Source organism: Carassius carassius, chromosome 8 (assembly GCF_963082965.1).
Source record: "Carassius carassius chromosome 8, fCarCar2.1, whole genome shotgun sequence".
In the NCBI taxonomy this organism is placed as follows: Eukaryota; Metazoa; Chordata; class Actinopteri; order Cypriniformes; family Cyprinidae; genus Carassius; species Carassius carassius.
The window spans coordinates 8,648,880-8,669,694 of NC_081762.1; the positions used below are offsets into that span (position 1 = coordinate 8,648,880).

General features: G+C 41.0%; 1 protein-coding gene across 1 annotated transcript in view; it reads left to right on the forward strand.

The window, feature by feature from the left end:
- Positions 1 to 20,815, forward strand: part of ash1l (ash1 (absent, small, or homeotic)-like (Drosophila)) — a 34,325-nt gene that overhangs the window by 4,872 nt on the left and 8,638 nt on the right. Inside the window, exons 3-22 of the mRNA XM_059555935.1 lie at positions 433 to 4,768; positions 6,340 to 7,063; positions 7,862 to 8,035; positions 8,122 to 8,216; positions 8,587 to 8,660; positions 9,078 to 9,123; positions 9,336 to 9,444; positions 9,527 to 9,733; positions 13,144 to 13,290; positions 14,380 to 14,488; positions 14,899 to 15,060; positions 15,167 to 15,237; positions 15,421 to 15,593; positions 15,705 to 15,857; positions 16,347 to 16,401; positions 16,645 to 16,777; positions 17,265 to 17,534; positions 19,729 to 19,815; positions 20,017 to 20,107; positions 20,624 to 20,762. Of these exons, the coding sequence (XP_059411918.1) occupies positions 433 to 4,768; positions 6,340 to 7,063; positions 7,862 to 8,035; positions 8,122 to 8,216; positions 8,587 to 8,660; positions 9,078 to 9,123; positions 9,336 to 9,444; positions 9,527 to 9,733; positions 13,144 to 13,290; positions 14,380 to 14,488; positions 14,899 to 15,060; positions 15,167 to 15,237; positions 15,421 to 15,593; positions 15,705 to 15,857; positions 16,347 to 16,401; positions 16,645 to 16,777; positions 17,265 to 17,534; positions 19,729 to 19,815; positions 20,017 to 20,107; positions 20,624 to 20,762 (7,355 nt within the window). The remainder of the gene's footprint in view (positions 1 to 432; positions 4,769 to 6,339; positions 7,064 to 7,861; positions 8,036 to 8,121; positions 8,217 to 8,586; positions 8,661 to 9,077; positions 9,124 to 9,335; positions 9,445 to 9,526; positions 9,734 to 13,143; positions 13,291 to 14,379; positions 14,489 to 14,898; positions 15,061 to 15,166; positions 15,238 to 15,420; positions 15,594 to 15,704; positions 15,858 to 16,346; positions 16,402 to 16,644; positions 16,778 to 17,264; positions 17,535 to 19,728; positions 19,816 to 20,016; positions 20,108 to 20,623; positions 20,763 to 20,815) is intronic.

Genomic DNA, 20,815 nt, shown 5'->3' on the forward strand with positions numbered 1-20,815 from the left:
CACACTTTTTTGTTTTTATCCAGGGCACCCTGCTGTTCAATCTTTTTTTGTTTCTTCAAATTTCTTTGCCTCGATTTTGTGCAATAACAACTTGTAACCCTATTTATCTGTAACTCTTCCCCTCCTCTGTTTCACACACATCTTTCCTTTCTCCTCCCATCTCCCCCTAAAATCATTCTGCTATTTTATTGATTTGGAGGGGAAAAAAAACAAGTAGTAATGTTCCAAAATTCAATCAATAAACAGTAGCATAAACATAAAATTACATTAGCCTATTTTGGTAATAACTAAGTGAAAAACAGCAGAGTTTTGTCACACTCTCGTCATTATTTCAATACATCATTATTTCTTTGTGTTTCATGATTTTCATATTACACTGAGTTAAAGGTATGTAAAATTACTTTCATTGTTTCCTTCTATTTATGTGCATAGGCTCCTTCAAAACTTGCCTGTAAGTCTGAGGGAAAAGCTGATGCAAAATCTGTTGCTTCTCCAGAGAGACCCCTTAATCTGCATCGCCCCATGACAGAAAGCAAATCACCCTCCTCTGGAAAGAAAAACCATGTTCCACAAATCAACTCTGCTCCTGCCCCATCACCACCGACAATGCCCCCAGCTGCTACATCACTACAGGACCCCAAAACAGATGGTATCTTAACTCCTCAGTACAATTTTCCTGAGGGGCAGAAAGAACAAGAAAGGGGAATTTCTACCTGGGGTACTCCTACAGTAACTGAGAAGCTTGCTCAGCTCATAGCTACATGCCCGCCTTCAAAGTGCCCTAAGCCAAAAGCCCGGAAGGTGTCACCAGCTCCAGCACACAGTAGCTCGCCTCCCTTAATTTCTAATCTGCAGCGCCCTGAACGGGCAATGGCCAATAGGAACACCTATTCCAGGGCGGTGCACCTTGCCCCACCACCACCGGTATCACGGCCTCCAGGTCGCCCTTATGGGTCCAAAAATAAGGACAGTATCCTGGAGAAATTTTCTGGCACCTCTGGAAAAGATGAATCAGATGGACTTTCAAAGGGGGTCACCAGTAGCAACAGCAGCACAACCACCACCACCACTAGTACAGCACTGTCTCAAAACAGTCGTCGCTTGACGACGACGTCCACAAGTAATAGCACTGACAACAGTACCACCAATGGAATGAAATCTCAGTCTCGTCTTGGGCATTGCCTATCTCATTCTTCCTCTACGGCTTCTCTTTCATCACCACCATCTTCCTCTTCTTCATCCTCTTCCTTAGAAAGAATAGGAAGTACAGGCGGTCACATGGGTTTGCCAGGCTCACTAGCCTCACGGTCTAGAGCAAGCCCCTCCCAGATAGAGGAGTTTACTGAGAAAGACAAAGAGCGTGACCGAGACAAAGACATGGACAGTGCCAGAGATTTAGATAAGGGCTCCACACCAGCAATGCCAGGGAAGCAAGATTCTAAAGAAAGGTGTTCTTTGTCAGCTCCTCGAAGTGAGCGTGGTAAGAGCTCAAGCCCAGTCAAACGTAGTCCCAATCAGGAAAGTCGTGTTAGTGGGGTACCAAGTCCTGCTGAGTCCAACAAATGCACTATTTCACCTTCATACCCTTCTGGTGCCAGCAGGAGCCCACCACCACTGTGCGACGACACTGGGGCTCTATCTCCTGCATCACCAACTGAGCAGGATTCAAAGCCTCTTAAGAAGCGGCGAGGACGACGGCCCCGCTGGACGAAGGCAGTGAGTCGCACCCACAAGACTTTACATGATCCATCAGGGCTTTCCTCCTCATCTCCTATACGGCAACCAGTGGAACGGACTCCCACTGGTAATTGCATGTCCCCTTTTGCTTCAGAATTTTTTGATTCTTCACCCAAGAAGAGGGGACGGCCCAAGTCTAAAATGCCTCGGTTAGATGCATCAGCACGTGGCCACACCGCAAACAAACTGATACCCTCAAAAGTCTACTCCAGTCTGTTCAAATCTAAGGAAGAGCAGGATCCCCCTGTTTTGCACCCTGAAGTGGACTTTAATCCACCTAAACCCATGCAAAGAAAGCGAGGGCGACCCAAGCGCTCGCCACCAAACCTTCCACAAGAAACCCAGCCCCCAACACTTGCTCCTGAGTCAGGGGATACTTCAGTTGGTGAAAAACCTTTTCGTAATAAAGGCAACGGGCAGCTCATTATGAAGACAATTATAGGCAAGATTAATAAAATGAAGACAGTAAAACGGAAGAGGCTCCTGAGCCAGATACTGCTTGGGCCAAAACCAGGGACTGAGCAGGAAAGCTCTAGAAGCAGTGTAGCGCCAGGGGCTGGTGCTGCTACAAAACCTTTATCATCACTTGCTGCTACATTTGGGGGCAAATTAGGACCCCAGATAAATGTTAGCAAAAAGGGGACAATATATATGGGTAAAAGGAGGGGTCGTAAGCCAAAAACATCAGCTAATCCCTCCCCAGGTGCCCCCACGCCACCTCCTGATCCTTTCTTATCACCAAACACTTCATCCCCACATCATCATCACCAGTCACAGGCCTTGCAAAACCAGCAACACCAGTTGCCTCCGTCTGAGGTGTTCCCTTCTCCATCACTTTCGCAATCAAGTGGGGGCCAGAGTCCCATTAGTGATGCTAGTTTTGTTGAGCCTGGCTCAGTGCATTTCTCATCCCACCCACACTGCAGCCATTCCCATCAGGGCCACCACTCATTCTCCTTTCCCCCACCTACATTTTCAGCCCCCTCTGCTCGCACTGTAGCAAGCTCCTCCTCATCCACAGCAAACCCATCTCAAAAGAAATCTTCTTGCCGTGGTTACCACCATCACCACCACCAATACAGGCAGCACTACCATTATCAAAAGTTTTCTCCTCCAAGGCCACTATTGCCCACGTCTCCTGCTCCTCTTAGTGAGCTGAAGGAGGCCACACCTTCCCCAGTCAGTGAATCCCACAGCGAAGAGACGGTACCCAGTGACAGTGGCATTGGGACAGACAACAACAGCACCTCAGACCGTGGGGAAAAGGCTGGTAGTGCAAGTGGCTTAGCTGGTGTAGGGGTTTCGCAGGGTATGGCAAGTGGACTCTTAATGCCTGGTGTCATAGGTTCAGCCTTGGGAGCTGGAATGGGGCTTTCTTCGAGAGGTAGAAGGAGGCACTCCTCTTCAGTTCACTTGGAACGTCCCTCACCTACACCCTCCCCGCTTGGAGCGAGGGCATCACCTGATACAAGAAGACCACACCCAGCTGCCCCATCTCCTGCTTTGGTTGGACATAAAGAGAAGCACAAGCATAAGTGCAAACGCCGTGGACATGGCTGCCCTAGTTATGACAAACTGAAAAGGCAAAAGCGCAAACGCAAGAAGAAGTACCTGCAGTTGCGGTCACGTCGGCAAGACCCAGACTTTTTGGCTGATTTGGATGAGATCTGTGTGCAGCTCAGTGAAATACGAATTGGTCATCGCACACCTACACTTCGTTTGGGTAGCAGTTTGGGTCTGGGTACTGGGGCCGCAGGCCTGGGCCGTGGATCTGCCTTGGGAAGTGCCAGAGCCAGCAGCAGCCTTGGAGGTGGAACCAATCCACCACCACATCACTATCTACATAGAGACCTCTTGCCCACAATCTTCAGAATCAATTTTAGTGGATATTATTCACCCCACCCAGCCTACCCATGTGATTCACTTCATTATGTCCGTAAGCCAGATCTGAAAAAGAAAAGAGGGCGACCACCTAAGCTCAGAGAATCTATATCAGAAGTACCTTTTGTACCTGGGTTAGGCTTTCCCCTCTCCGGTGGAGGTTTTTATCACCCTTCTTATGGTGTACCATACTCTTCTGCCCCATTGGGACTTGGCTACTATCGTGGTTATACCCCAGCAAGTGCCCTGTACCCCCATCACCAGGCTCCCCACTCTGGCCCATCCCACCATGTTCATTCCCCTTCTTTTCCTCCACCTCCGCCCCCTTCCTATGTCCATCATCATCACCCATCTCACTTGCTTCTTAACCCCTCAAAATTTCACAAGAAGAAACATAAGCTGCTTAGGCAGGAATATCTAGGTGGTGGTCGTTCATCAGTACTATATCCTGCAGTGTCATCCGAGCTGTCATTTGGCTGGCATCACAAACACAAGCATAGGCACAAGCACCGTGATCGCTGTGGGGAAGAGGAGGGTGATGATGTTGGTGGAGTTGTAGGTAGCATTGGAGGCAGAAGTGGAGGAGGTGAGGGTTTGGGGGTCGGAAGAGGTGAGCGAGGGAGTGTAGAGTCCCTGCAGCGTTGCAGGTTCAGCCGAGATGGCTCTGCTGACTCCAGTGCTAACAAACAGGCAGCTTCTGCCAACTCCCCTTCCTCTTCCTCCTCATCTTCTGCAGAACGGTACAAGCGAAAAGAAGCTTCTATGTCTTGTCTTGGGCCTTCGCGACTGTCTTTGGGCAGCTTGAGCCGGGGGCATCATCCTGTTAACTCCTGGTTCAGGATGGGAAGTTCTGAAACTGATTACTCCAAACTCTCTAGAAACCAATCCCTTTCTGGGTCTGGTGTATTCTCTGAAGGACAAGTGCAAAATACAGTTGAGTGCTCAGAGAGTGATGAAGAAGATGCTGCCTCCCCTATTGAGGAGGCAGAGACCAGCCACCACACCAACTTGTTCACATCTGCACTCTCTCGAACATCCCTCAAAGGGAGTCGCAGCAAAAAAGGTGGAACATCAGAGAGCCCTAGTCTTTCACGGTTGGATCGGACGGTGAGAAGGGATCGTTCCACATCTGCAGAAAGAAGAGAAATGGGTAAGTGAGAAATCTTACATATTCTGATAACTAATGCTAATATTGTGAAGGTTACTAGACATGCAATATGTATGTGCTATGGCTACGGTTTACATTACAACCATGCTCAGTTTAATAATGTCCTTATATTTTTTTTTTTTACATATTGTTGTCAAACAACTGAATGCAAATCTGGGCTTGAGCTTCCTGAGGTGACCCAAATTTAGTTTGACATTGTGAAGGTTGCAAAATTAATGCAGTGATATGTAGTCACTCCCCAAATATAGTTTTACCTCAGCGCCCTCCATAATTCTGTGCTAAAATTTTATTGGACGTCACTTACTTCAGTGCATGCCACAAATTTATGATTCTTTTCCAGTATTTCCTGTCAGTGTTCCGATTTGATTTCAGGGCCAGGCCATCAAATCAAAAACATTTTGCATGGTTTGTTTAAAGGGATTGATATGAGACTAGTTGAAGTTGCAGCTTGTCATTAAAGGTCCTACAGTATAAAACCTAGTCTACTAAAGGCTAGTTCCAGCATAAATTCTTCTGCAGTCCAACAGCTGTGGGATTCCAAACAGGCTAAATTTCTTCACACTAACACATACACACACCTGCTCAAATGTTACAGTGCTGAACCAGGTGAAATGGAGCAGTTTTCATAATAGAACAGGCTCTCAGTCATGCTGTGATGGGTGGACAGTGTGTTTGTGTATATGTGCTCATGCATAGAGGGTCCCTAGTGAGATGACAAAGTGTAGTATGTAATCCAGGATTAGAGCTCAGGACATGAGGTCATCCAATGGTCATTGACTGCACCATTAATTCACTGTAGCAGCGAAAGCAAGAAACTGATGAGAGAGTAAAAGAGGAGGATTAAGTGCTGGAGAAAAATGGGGCTGATAAAAAACAAGAATAAGACTAAGACTCTGAATATAGATGTGCTGGCTAAGGCAGTCATTATGATGTTTTTTCAGCAAAGCGCTAACCATAAGTATTAAACCCCGACTAGTACGCGTCTTGCATGGAGAAATTGTGGGGGAAAAAATACAATGAAATAGAATGATACGGAAGGATGGGTTTGACTGATTGAAAGATAAGATGAAGAGAACATAATAGACTAGACTGTGTTCAAAAGTGAGTTAGACTGAGAGTAAGTTAATTAAAGGGATAATGGAGGATAGAGGGAACACATTTAATGAGGCCCTGCACACATGAACACATGTAGCTGTTTTTTTTGCTGAATCTGTGAGGCAGTTATTTTCATCTACATCAGAATTTGGCAATTAGGAGATGAGTATCTTTTCTACACAATTTATAATCCAATTTATCTCCTCAACTCCCCATTCTGTTATTTACCTGCTAATAAAAAAAAGTCCATTCAGCAATACATGCTGCTAACAGTTCTTTGGTGTACACCAGCCGTTATTTGATTTAGATTTTTTTTTTTTTTAAACTTTTTATTAGATTGTTGTTACACACATTACACATGGGATGGGATGTAGGGCAATGGGGAGACTTCTGTTAATTGTTGTTCTAATTTGTTTAGTTTTTCAGCTACTCAACCCACTTTTTTTTTTATATCACAGGAAATGTGTCTGGCACACAGAACCGAGTTGGCCAGTCCATTGTTCCTGAGGTTTCTGAGGGTCCCCATCATCGGCACCACCATCACCACCACCCTCCCCTATCCCTCTCACACTCTGCCTCTTGCCTTTCTCACTGCACTCTCGACCAGCCTGGAAGCGTCACAGCTCCCCGGCCCTCCAGCCGCCAGGCTAGTCCCTCCACGTGCTCCTCCCAGCCTGCATGCTGTCGTGACTCCCCCCCTTCACATCACTCCCACCGGCCCCCTTCCAAAAACAACCTGCACCATGTCAACAAGATCCTTCGTGCAAAGAAGCTCCAGAGGCAAGCACGCACAGGAAACAACATGGTGAAAAAACGAGGCCCAGGGCGTCCCCGCAAGCACCCGCTGCCCTCGCCTTCCCCATCGCCCCCACCACAGACATCTGAACAAGAGAACCACCCTTTACCTGAAAGGCACAGAGGAAGTGGACTTTGGGAGGGAGACACCGTGGTTGACGTCATTGAGTCTGTGATACAGAGTCAGCGCAGAAAGGGAGGCAAGAGAAAACGCTGGGAAAGGGAGACAGAAGGAGGCGATGAGGAAGAAGAGGAACCAGCGGAGGAAAGAGAGGGGGAGGAAGAAGAAGAACGACCAGCTGCTAGAGAGGAAGATGTGATGGCAAGAGCTAGAACAGACGGAGGGAGGGGATGGTTGACACAGGAGGAAATGCATTGTTTTCGCAGGTATGTGGTACAAAATATGCAACTGTTCAACATTTTGATTTTGATTTTTTTTTTTTTTTTTGAAGAAATTAATACTTTATTCAGCAAGGATGCATTAAATTGATCAAACATGACAGTAAAGACATTAGTTATAAAAAGTTTTCAAATAAATTGTTTTTTTTAACTTTGTATTCATTAAATAATCTTAAAAACTGTTTTCAATATTGATAATGAGTAACTGAGAACCATTTCACCATATTAGAATGGTTTCTGAAGTATCTTGTGACACTAAAGACTGGAGTAACAGCTTTGAATGAACACGGATCAGCATGCAAGCTTGAAATAAATATGATACATTGCGTGACATCTCCAAAACCTGTTTACAAATCAACATGAAATCAAAATCAACCAATCCATATCCTGGACAAAAAACCTTCTGTAAAATCAAATTTATTTTCTCTGAAATTTCCTTTTCATATTCCTCCACACCTTTAATGCTGCTGTAATGATCAAATCAATTGAATGCTGAATTAAACACCACAAAAGTCTTAGGCCCAGTTCCACAGACAGGGCTTAGACTAAGCCAGGATTAGGCCATAGTTCAGTTAGGACATGTGAGTAAAACATATTTAACATGCCTTTGAAAAAACATTACTGGTGTGCATCTTGTGACAAAACAAAGGCACTGATATATTTTAAAATCAGTCAGTGCAAATTCCTTTCAGTTGAAACGGCTCAGGATTACATTTTAGTCTGGGACTAGGTTTAAGCCTTGTCTGTGAAACCGGGGGTTAATCTCATAATACTGCTTCTTTGCAGCGCTCTGGAGGGAAAACCTGATGGCCAATCCCCCCCAGACCGCACAGGCCCTATTGCGGCGGAACAAGCCCCAAACCCATCAGTGACCAGTCAGCGGGAGAAGAGAGTTGCTAGACCACCCAAAAAGAAGTTTCAAAAGGCTGGGCTTTACTCTGATGTGTACAAGACTGATGAGTAAGGATGAACAGACTCCTCAAGCCCGTCTTATCTAACATTCACATACATAAAATAAACTTAACCTGTCTCCATTTCCCTATCAGTCCTCGCAGTCAGCTGCTACAGCTAAAGAAGGAGAAGTTAGAATACACTCCAGGTGAACATGAGTATGGCCTTTTTCCTGCCCCCATTCATGTTGGTGAGTTTTTCATTTAAGCTTAGCTTGTAGTTGTGTTCTAATAATCTGCAGATTTTCACATGCATCAGTTAATTTAGCTCTATATCTAATTGCAGTTTGGTGGACAGTTTGATTTGGATTCATTTTTCAACCTAACAGTTTTAAAGAACTATTATTTCAACGAGTAAGCTTGTGGACTTGCCGGTATACTGCTTTCTTTGTCATTTCTAACCAGTTCATTATGTATGGCCCCATGGGCAATCAGGCTGATTAGTTATGGTTTATGAGTTATGAGGTGATTAGTTGATTCAATATTGGAATGGCACAGCCTCAAGTGAAAGGACAAAGAGATTGAATTAATAACTGCTATTTGTCTTCGGTGTTTGTCCAGGGAAATACTTGAGACAGAAACGTGTTGATTTCCAGCTGCCTTATGACATCCTGTGGCTTTGGAAACATGATCAGGTAGCTCCTTAAAACCACATCTTTCTCTGAGTTGACAGCTGCATTTGTCATTTTATGTATTTTGCTTCAAAACTATTTTATTAATCAGTGTTTTGGTCTTGGTTTCCAATAAACATCATTTAAACAAGATACATTTTTTGCAGGATAATAATAATAGGTTTATTATTAAGTTTTCAAAGAATATACCTTTCATTAAGTTAATTTTTCTTCCCTCCATTGGTAAATGCGTCTTCCCTTGGTATAAGTATAAATCTTACAAAATGTAGTAAGGTTTATGCTCCTTTATGTAAAAAATGTAGGTGATTATAAATAAACTTAGTTCAGGATATATTTTCTGAAAACAAGTTTTAATATTTTAAAAATGATTTGAAGCAGTTTAATCCATAAACTAAAGGATACATCTTTGTTCTTTTGTAGCTCTACAAGAGACCTGACGTGCCTCTTTACAAGAAGATCAGATCCAGTAAGGAGATTTTCATTTGTTTTTGTCACTACCCATAAGCTCAACAACTCTGTAGAGCAGAACATGCTTGTGTTTACATAAATATACTGATTTGACAGGACCGGGAGTTGTAGATTCCTTCCTTACTAACCTGCTCTCATTTTTGTACACTTTGTGTTTTGCATGCGTATGTTTGCAAAGGTTTGAAACTAATGTAATATTTTCCCTCTTAGATGTCTATGTGGATGTGAAACCTCTTTCTGGGTATGAAGCCACTACCTGTAACTGCAGGGCGCCTGAAGAGCACAGTGAAAAGGGCTGTCAGGATGACTGTCTAAACAGGTAAGAGGTGTACGCCTTCTCTTCTGTTTACTCATTAGTGCAGCTGTGGAACCTATGGTTTTCTTATCTCTGTCTGCCTCAGGATGATCTTTGCTGAGTGTTCTCCGAGTACATGTCCATGTGATGATCAGTGTGATAACCAGCGTATCCAGAGGCATGAGTGGGTGCAGTGCCTCGAGCGCTTCCGGGCTGAAGGGAAGGGCTGGGGGATTCGAACCAAGCAGCCCCTACGTTCCGGCCAATTCATCATCGAGTACTTGGGAGAGGTGGTCAGTGAACAGGAATTCAGGTTAGCCTCATTTTGGCTTTAAACAAGAGGAGAGACATACTTCAATTAGTTTTAACATGCAACAGTTTGGTCACTTCCAATTTAATGTGAAACTCAAATGCTATTCATAAACCTTTTCAGGAATTAAATGTTTTATTTAATCTTTTCAGTATTATGTTGCGTTAATTATAATATATTTTTTGTAATCGAGTTACTCGAGGAATCGTTTCAGCCCTAATATATATATATATTAGGGCTGAAACGATTCCTCGAGTAACTCGATTACAAAAAATGAGGCAAAAAGGCAAATTCCTCTGCCTCGAAGCCTCTTTTTTAATTTATTTTAAATCTCACGACTGGTTCTTTTGCAATGATTGTTTTTAATGTGACACAACACGTTTACGTCACCCACAAAGCGGAAGGAGACACAAGCGCTGCGTCCGAAGTCGCATACTGCAAGGAGTCAGCAGTGTTTTGATTTGAGGGTGCGGGCAAACGTAAAGAGAATGTTGTGGCGTGTGTCCACTGCAAGATAGAGCTGACATACCACAACTAGGGTCCTATGATTTCCGCGATGCAGAAAACACGGAGGGAATCGCAGAATCCAGTCATAAAAACTGATTTTTACAGTTTAACATGGCATGGAAATTTGCCAAATTTTGGATGAATTAATCAAAAATAGGTCATTGCACTTTCATCAAATCACGATATGGACTAATATCTGTAAATATTAAGCGGGAACAGTCTATTTAAATATGAATCCTGCATCCTGCACTCAATTCATCTGTCAACTTTATTGTCATTGTTCACAGTACAAGTACAAACAGAAACAATGGTTAATAATTAAATGTTCCTTTTTGATGTATGCATTGCATTCTATGCATTTAAAAAGTAAAAATATTTTTTTCTAAAAAAGGAAACTTAGTTGTATATATATATATATATACACAGTACAGACCTAAAGTTTGGACACACCTTCTCATTCAAAGAGTTTTCTTTATTTTCATGACTATGGAAATTGTAGAGTCACACTGAAGGCTTCAAAACTATGAATTAAAACATGTGGAATTACATACATAACAAAAAAGTGTGAAACAACTGAAAATATGTCATATTGTAGGTTCTTCAAAGTAGCCACCTTTTGCTTTGATTACTGCTTTGCACACTCTTGGCATTCTCTTGATGAGCTTCAAGAGGTAGTCACCTGAAATGGTTTTCACTTCACAGGTGTGCTCTGTCAGGTTTAATAAGTGTGATTTCTTGCCTTATAAATGGGATTGGGACCACCAGTTGTGTTGTGCAGAAGTGTTGTGCTGATAGTCCTACTGAATAGACTGTTAGAATTTGTATTATGGCAAGAAAAAAGCAATTAAGTACAGGAAAACGAGTGGCCATCATTACTTTAAGAAATGAAGGTCAGTCAGTCCGAAAAATTGGGAAAACTTTGAAAGTGTCCTCAAGTGCAGTCACAAAAACCATCAAACGCTACAAAGAAACTGGCTCACATGCGGACCGCCCCAGGAAAGGAAGACCAAGAGTCACCTCTGCTGCAGAGGATAAGTTCATCCGAGTCACCAGCCTCAGAAATCGCAGGTTAACAGCAGCTCAGATTAGAGACCAGGTCAATGGCACACAGAGTTCTAGCAGCAGACACATCTCTAGAACAACTGTTAAGAGGAGACTGTGTGAATCAGGCCTTCATGGAAGAATATCTGCTAGGAAACCACTGCTAAAGAAAGGCAACAAGCAGAAGAGACTTGTTTGGACTAAAGAACACAAGGAATGGACATTTAGACCATTGGAAATCTGTGCTTTGGTCTGATGAGTCCAAATTTGAGATCTTTGGTTCCAACCACTGTGTCTTTGTGCGACGCAGAAAAGGTGAACGGATGGACTCCACATGCCTGGTTTCCACCGTGAAGCATGGAGGAGGAGGTGTGATGGTGTGGGGGTGCTTTGCTGGTGACACTGTTGGTGATTTATTCAAAATTGAAGGCATACTGAACCAGCATGGCTACCACAGCATCTTGCAGCAGCATGCTATTCCATCCGGTTTGCATTTAGTTGGACCATCATTTATTTTTCAACAGGACAATGACCCCAAACACCCCTCCAGGCTGAGTAAGGGCTATTTGACCAAGAAGGAGAGTGATGGGGTGCTGCGCCAGATGACCTGGCCTCCACAGTCACTAGACCTGAACCCAATCGAGATGGTTTAGGGGTGAGCTGGACTGCAGACAGAAGGCAAAAGGGCCAACAAGTGCTAAGCATCTCTCGGGGAACTCCTTCAAGACTGTTGGAAGACCATTTCAGGTGACTACCTCTTGAAGCTCATCAAGAGAATGCCAAGAGTGTGCAAAGCAGTAATCAAAGCAAAAGGTGGCTACTTTGAAGAACCTAGAGTATGACATATTTTCAGTTGTTTCACACTTTTTTGTTATGTATATAATTCCATATATAATTCCACATGTGTTAATTCATAGTTTTGATGCCTTCAGTGTGAATCTACAATTTTCATAGTCATGAAAATAAAGAAAACTCTTTGAATGAGAAGGTGTGTCCAAACTTTTGGTCTGTACTGTATGTATGTGTGTGTATATATATATTTTTAAAACAGTATTTTTTATAAACAGGATACTGCCACAAAATCAGAGCAAAAGCACATCGACAAAATCGCAAACCATTAGAACATATCTGATGTTTAATACAGCTAGAAATACAATACCTTAAAAAAATACGTAAAACAAAATTAAATTACCATTTGTAATAGCGTTGAATTAAAACTATGCACAAAATTGCACAAAGATATAAACATTTAAAACATTCTAACTAAGAATTAGAGGGTAGCAACCAAAGGCTGTAGAATACCCAAGATGTGTCACTCGTGAAGTTTTGAATGGGGAAAAATGCAACACTCGATATGGCTGCTCAATCGCAAGAAACTCCGCCTTCTAAATGAAAGAGCCGATCACTAATCGGTAAAGTCGGTGCATCACTACAGCTGATGTTAGAAGTCCCGGTTACAGCAGAAACAGTCAGCGCTCTGAGACGTGCGCTTAGGACTGCACATGCGCAGTGGCTGATCTAGCCTGAATAATACACTTTTTATAATGCTTTTAGAGCAAAATAAACAAGATTTAAGATACAGTTATTGTCAGATTTCTTTGGTGATTTTCAAATATGAAATTTAATTGCAAGTGTTCTTATGAAGCGAAACGATTGGTCTGTGCAAGAAACTTATTTACAGTATTTTTATTTTATTTTTTTTAGCATTTTTTTTATTTTTTTTTTCGTTTTTTCTAAGTGAAGTGGGAGATAGAGAGGAGGGCGACATCGGGAAAGGCTTTTAGTTTAGTCATACTTGCTTGACTGTTTGATCTGCTGTTCTTAAGAATATTATCATACATTCAGCAAGTTTGTTTTGTTTTTAGGAGTCGCATGATGGAGCAGTACTTCTCCCACAGTGGTCACTACTGTCTGAACCTGGACAGCGGCATGGTCATCGACAGCTACCGCATGGGCAACGAGGCTCGCTTTGTCAACCACAGCTGCGAGCCCAACTGTGAGATGCAGAAATGGTGAGTGAAACAAAACCGTTGATGAGTCACTGAAGAAGCACGGTAATAAAATTCCATCAGCTTCTGACGTTCTGAATCCGAAAGGTCATTTTTAACGATGAGTCACTGGGGACGTGGGTGACCACAAGTACTGAGTGAGCAATGACTCTATCCTTTAGAAATGGCTGTATTATGAATAGATCATAGTCATGTTGAACAAATGAAAGCAGAAGAGGTCACTGCTGTTGAAACTGTTGTTTCATAAATGAGCTTAATTAGTCAAAATCTGAAGGGTTATATATTAGCAACAGGATTGTGAACTCAAGATCCAGGTCAGTGACCAACATCTGCTTGATACCGTAACACAATTACACACACATTAGGTGTTGGTGTTCACACACAGTTCACAGAAAAATGTAATCTCTTCCATCTCTTGCTCTGTCTACATTTTTCTTTTTCACACACACATACACACATTAAAAACAGTGCTTGTAGGCTGGATGGTGGCAGATCATCCATCTTGTCACAGAAGAGCGATTATCTGTAGCTTGTGTTTTAGGGTGGGGGACACAGCTGTGCTGCCCAGTGGTTAGCTGTTAGAGCACACACACACACCCACACACGCACATCTGTGGCAAAATGGCCTCATTCTACCTTATTGCATAATGTACAACTCAACCTACTTGTTCAATTTCAAACCCAAAATGCTTTGTCGCTTGAGTTCATTTGCTTTCGAGGCTCAACATTTATATGTATTCATAGCTATACAATAATATATTAACGCAGTAAGACAGACAAGGCTTTTAACATGGTTACACTACAGTTCACCAGGAAATTGATCAAAAGTGACAGTAGATGTCTACAATGTTGCAAAAATGTATCATGGTTTCCACAGAAATGTTAAACAACACAACTGTTTTCAGTGTTGATATTAAAAAAGGAATTTTTCTTGAGCAAGAAAACGGGTTATTAGACTGATTTCTGAAGGAACATGTGACACTGGAGGCTAGAGTAGTGATGCCCTGCAGCAATCTGTATTACTGCTTTAGAAACTTGACTAAGGTTGAGTTGAGTTTAAATCGTCTGTCTGTCTGTCTGTCCGTCTTTCAGGTCGGTGAATGGAGTGTACCGTGTTGGTCTGTTTGCTTTGAAAGACATCAACAGCGGAACAGAGCTGACATATGACTACAACTTCCACTCCTTCAACACAGAAGAACAGGTACGCTGGAAGAGTTGCGGCCACCCGTATCCTTCATGTCAGGAACGTGCCTGTCTGAAGCATGTACATACATGTGCACAGTGTGTGTATGCAGCTGTGTTTTGTAGCGGATGCTTGTACTTCATTCGTCCGGATCGGTGGTGTTAATTCAGTCACTCATAGCCGCTTAAGAATTTCAGCCACAGAGTTTAGAAGACTTGAGATTTTTTTTTTGTTTTTGTAAGCTTTTATTTGTTATAATATTTCACATTAACAAGGTTTATTACCTCTTATTGTTTACATTTATTTCCCTTTTTTAACACTTTAACATCAGGTTTTTGATATGCTGGTGGATTGGACCTGTAGTAGCTGTTTAACATTTTCCTCTTGTTGCCAAATTATAATGTTTCTCTGCTCTTGTTGCTATGCAGCAAGTCTGCAAGTGTGGCTCAGAGGGTTGCCGTGGCATCATTGGTGGCAAGAGCCAGCGAATCAATGGGCTGCCTGGGAAAGGGGGCGGATCAGGGGGCGGAGCCCGGAGGCTGGGGAGACTGAAAGAGAAACGCAAGTCCAAACACTCGCTGAAGAAACGGGTATGACACAGTTCATTCAATAATGATGCACTACTATTTGCTACAGTAGCTGCTAGCACAACATTTTCCTAATGCAAAACCATTATTTTGTATTTATTCCTTTAAGGAGGAAGAGTCCAGTGACAGCAGCAAATTTTACCAGCACCTTTTAATGAAGCCTATGTCAAACAGAGAGCGGTAGGATGCCATCACACACTGGTTTTAAAGGGTCATATTTTGCACCATTTACCAATAAACATAATTTAATTTTACATTTGGCACATTGAAATAAACAGAGTGACTTTATAAGAAACAACCTCTAATATAATAGACCAGTCTCTCACACTCAGACATCGTCCGCTGGTTTCTTGTTTAATTTAGGAACTTTGTGCTGAAACATCGAGTCTTCCTGCTGCGGAATTGGGAGAAGATGCGGGAGAAACAGGAACTTCTGAAGCGAGAGGGAGAGAGAGAGCGAGAGAGGGAGAACAGTGGTCTGTCTCTTTACACACGCTGGGGAGGAGTCATCCGCGATGATGGCAACATCAAGTCAGGTGTGTAGACATGTGCACAGTTCATCGGCTTGATCTCAAGTTTGTCATTATTCTGCTTTGAGTCTTCAGGTAAATGCTGCACGGTTAGCATTGTGTGATGCTTTTTTCCAGATGTATTTCTGACTCAGTTCTCAGCGCTGCAGACGTCACGCTCTGTGCGCACACGCAGACTTGCGGCAGCCGAGGAGAACACGGAAGTTACACGCACTGCACGCCTGGCACACATCTTCAAGGAGATATGTGACATGATCACAAGCTACAAGGGTAAACAGCCACTCATTCATTCACACAAACACCATCATACTAAAAAAATAAATAAAAACTGCATTTTTTTGCCATTTATATTATTGTTGCCCAGTCACTTTAATGACTGCATAATAATTTTTATTATGCTATGCAAGAAGCAAAGGTCGTAATCATGGTGTAGACATTGATTTTAACATGCATTTGTAGTTAGTGAGACAGTCGGTTGTCTAGACTGCAATCGGTTGTGAACTTATTACCAAGTGCTGACACTCATTACTTGCTTGTTTTGATGGAAATCTCATTTGAAATGATTTAGTTATGCAAAATTCAATCAGTTTCTTATGTGATTCTGCAAAAAGCTTTGATTTTGATTTCAAATAGAATGTTGATTTTAGTTTCAATCTAATTGTAGTGCATTCTTGTTTTATTGCCTTAGCGTCATGAGACTGAGTTAAACACACTGCATATGACATTTCAGATAATCAGTTGCTTTCTTGTTATTTGAAGATTCATCTGGTCAGACTCTTGCTGCTCCGCTGCTTAATCTCCCTTCTAGGAAGAGGTGAGAAAAATATCATGTTCTTAGTACAAATGATTTTCCATATAAATATGTACTTTTTGAATATTTGGTGCAGTTAAAGGGTCTACAAAGGTTGTCAGTGCCTTGCAGATATAGTTTTTATAACATTTTGAGGTATTAATAACTATAGTGAGAATAATCAAAGATGTGTTTTATGGTCACTGTAACATCTTCATTCTTCATGCCAATACTTACCTTTTGTGATATGTCCATATGCGAAAACAGGAATGTACAGTACTATGAGAAGGTCACCGATCCACTAGATCTCAGTACCATAGAGAAGCAGATCCTCACTGGACACTACAAAACCGTCGAGGCATTCGATTCAGACATGCTGAAAGTGTTTCGTAATGCTGAGGTTAGTCCCACTTATACTCATATACCTATTATACGCATTGCTCTCAAATAGGAGTGGGTGATATGAACAAAATCTTATGTCACGATATGAGTAATTTATTTATTTTTACAAAAGTGATTTTGTCAAGAGCACTGAGAGATTTTCTCTCATTTTCTGTTTGATTAACATAAATGACAGACAGCAGGATTATTAGACTGCTGTGACTTTAAGAGCTGCCCCCATCCAGTATACTGTTACACGTGTGTTTACCCACCCCACTCACAAATATGATTATAGTAGGCTATGATATAGTCTACTGATGTATGATGATGACTTTGCGATGTCATTATACGTAAGTAATGATATTGAAAATAACTATAGTTAATAAAACCATTGTAGTTAATGTAAGAAGTACTCCAAGTATGACAAATCACTTCAAAATATCTTCTCTGGCATATTCTGCATTACTTTCCTTAATCTCTCTTGTACTTTTCCTTATTCTCAACAGAAATATTATGGTCGTAAGTCTGCTGTGGGTCGTGACGTGTGCCGGCTGAGGAAGGCGTACTACGGTGCGCGTCATGAGGCTGCTGTACAGATCGATGAGATTGTGGGCGAGACGGCCAGTGAGGCCGACAGCTCTGATTCGCTAGAGAGAGACCACGCCCACCATCACCATGATGGAGGGGGCAGCCATGACAAAGACGATGATGTGATCCGCTGCATCTGTGGCATGTACAAGGATGAGGGGCTCATGATCCAGTGTGAGAAGTGCATGGTATGTGCTCATACTTAAGATTAGGGATTTGAATCCCTAATCGCCTTTTTGAGGAGAGTTCTGTGGCATTTCTTTTAAAAGAGACTAAACTAAAGATTTTCACCTTGTAGACTGGCAAAGTGTGATCAGATTTCATATCTAGGTAAATGAATATAACAGAGTCTTGAGAATACAGTATTGACTATATATATATATATATATAGATATATATATATATATAGATATATATATATATATATATATATATATATATATATATATATATATATATATATATATATATATATATATACACACTAGCGGTTGCACGACTGCTGATTTCTACTAGTCGATTTTTTTATTAAAAAAATACTCAAGTTACTCGACTACTTGTGGTTCATGCTACTGTAAATGAAAAGACATTAAATAGTTTTTTTTAATCAATAAATGCTAATTAATTAATAGCCGTATGCAACAATTACACACATAAATTGTCAAAACGTTATAATTATGACATAACATATTTAAATTTTCCTGTAACAGCCAGTATTTGTATCTGTATTTGTGTCTGTAATAATCACAACATTTTTATCTGCATTCAGATACAACGTTGACAAGACCGTTATGGCTATCTTTTTTTTTTCATAGTTATCACTGAACAAGTATGTCGTGTTAAAATAAAATAATTGTTAATTTCTAAAATAACATTTATCATGCCAGCAGAGAGATGTCATGACAAACGTTTAGTGATCATTTGAACACGACTGAATCAATTCGATGCGCACATTTTCATTATGCAGAACACTTTAAGCGAGTCTTAATGTTTAGTGAACTTCACTAAACAAATGTGCGTGTGCCGCGCAAACCAGCAAAAGATAAAGATGCAAACACGTAGGACAAGTAGAAAATGTATCCATATCGAAGCTGAGTATTAGCCTGCTAGAACTGGTTTGGTTTTTGAGAGACTGACGCGCAACACGGCTGTTTGATTGGTGAGTGCGCTGTGCTTAATCCATTCATTCGTATCATATCGTAGCCTCAGGTTTAAATCATTGCCTTTTAAACATATATCTAGCAAACTCCGGAGTGTGCCAGCTTCAGCCGAGTATTCAGGCAGAATTATTCTGAATTTATTTGTCTGTTATTAATTTTTGAAGCTCCAATCCGTGCCATTGCGAATAAGGAATTCGGCTTTAGGCACACCCCTAATTATTACATTACATATTTTAATTTTACATGCAACATAGATAAGGTCATAGAAAGTAACAGCTACACGCAGTTTTTTGAATTTTCTAAAATTCATGTCGTACTTGCAAACTCTTTGTACGCATTATGGTTAATGCATTCTCGACTAGTCGATTGTTTCCGACAGCGCCGACTAGTGGTTGAAGTAGTCGATCACTCGATTACTCGACTAGTCTATGCAAGCCCTAATATATACAGCAGTTGTACTTGCATTTTGGCATATACAAGTGTATTTAACCGGTCAAGGCCTATAAAGTGGAAAAAAATAAATTGCTCAATATACCTGTGCTCTATGTGCTCTCACTGTATTCATGTGTGCGCACCTCTCTAACAGCGCTCAGACACAGTCTCTCAGACAGCGTGCACATTTAGTGAATTTAGTTGTTTTGCTGCTGATTGCATTTCAAGGGTTTAAAATCAATGCAATGCTTAAAAACGCATGCCACAGTAATTTTTCACTACCATTTAGCGACACAGCAACCTCAACATCTCATAAGTGTGTAACCACGATAGAGACGATAGTCCAAAATCTCTACCAGTTGACACATTTCTATCTGTTAATCATGTCTAAATTTGCTGTGCTTTTTTTTTATTTTATTTCTTTTAATATTTTGAATTAGCTTTATTTTTATTTCATTTTTAGTTTTAGTCATTTTAGTAAGTCAACCTAAACTTATATTTAGAGCAGTTTGTAAAGCAACATTTTCTAATGTCCATTCAGGTTTGTTTTTCATGTAATATTTATAGTTTCTTTTATTTCTGCTTCATTTCAGTTACCAAAAAATTATTTTCAGTACTTTTAGTTTTAGGTAACAATAAAACCACAAGCTAATAGACTAATTTAATTATTCATTATTCTATCACTATGCATGCTGTGTATTGTTGTGGTTGTATATGTTGTGTATTGGTTTGAAACCATGTGTAATTGGGGGAAGTATAGGTAATGTATCTCTCTGTTTCTGTCTGTCAGGTGTGGCAGCACTGTGATTGTATGCGATTGGACGCCGATGTGGAGCATTATCTCTGTGAGCAGTGTGACCCTCGTACAGTGGACAGGGTATGTGACCTTTCAGTCTGTGTAACTTTACAATTCTTTCTTCATCTCTGACTATGTTTAGCACGGCCATATGGTCTCTTATCACAACATTTTAAAGGTCACCCCAGGATTAGATCTACTCCTTCATTCAGGAAGTTTGGAACTTTTGAAAGCTTTTTTTGTGTGTTTGTCTTTTATGCTTTTCCTGTCATGTTTCAACAGGAGGTCCCAATGGTGCCCCAACCCAGTTATGCCCAGTCAGGATCCATCTACTATATCTGCCTTCTTCGTGATGACTTACTATTGCATCAGGGTACACGTGTGTGTGTGTGTGTGTGTGTGTGTTTGTGAAATGAAATGAAAGGAAACCTGCACTCCTGTTCAAAAGTTTGGGGTCAGTATTTAATTTATTTTAAAAAGAAATAAAAACTTTTAATCAGCATTGACACATTATGTAGATAAAAAGACCATAAAGATATTTATATTAAAATTTATTTTTCAGTTTTTGAGCTTTCTGTTTATTAATGAATCCCCAAAAAGTAATAAGCAGTACAACCGTTACAACTATTGATATTAAGCAGTACAACTATTGATCAGAAGAAATGTTTCTTGAGTGCCAATTAATAATATTTAAATATTGTAATATTAAAGTATTTAAAAATGTAAGTTTAAAATTGTAATAATATTTCACAATATTACTGTTTGATCAAATATATGCAGTCTTGTTGAGCATGAGACAATTTTCAGACATATTTTTTCAAACGTCCGGCTGTAGTGTATATTGTAATATTTTGTTCCAAATGTGTTTGTGTGCGTGTGGCTGTTGCAGGTGACTGTGTGTACCTCATGAGAGACAGCAGACGCACTACAGAAGGCCAGCCGGTGCGCCAGTCATACCGGCTCCTGTCTCATATCAACAGAGACAAACTGGACATCTTCCGTATTGAGAAACTCTGGAAAAACGAAAAGTGAGATTCACTACACTTATTACACTCAATAAATTCCAAATGTGCTAATTATT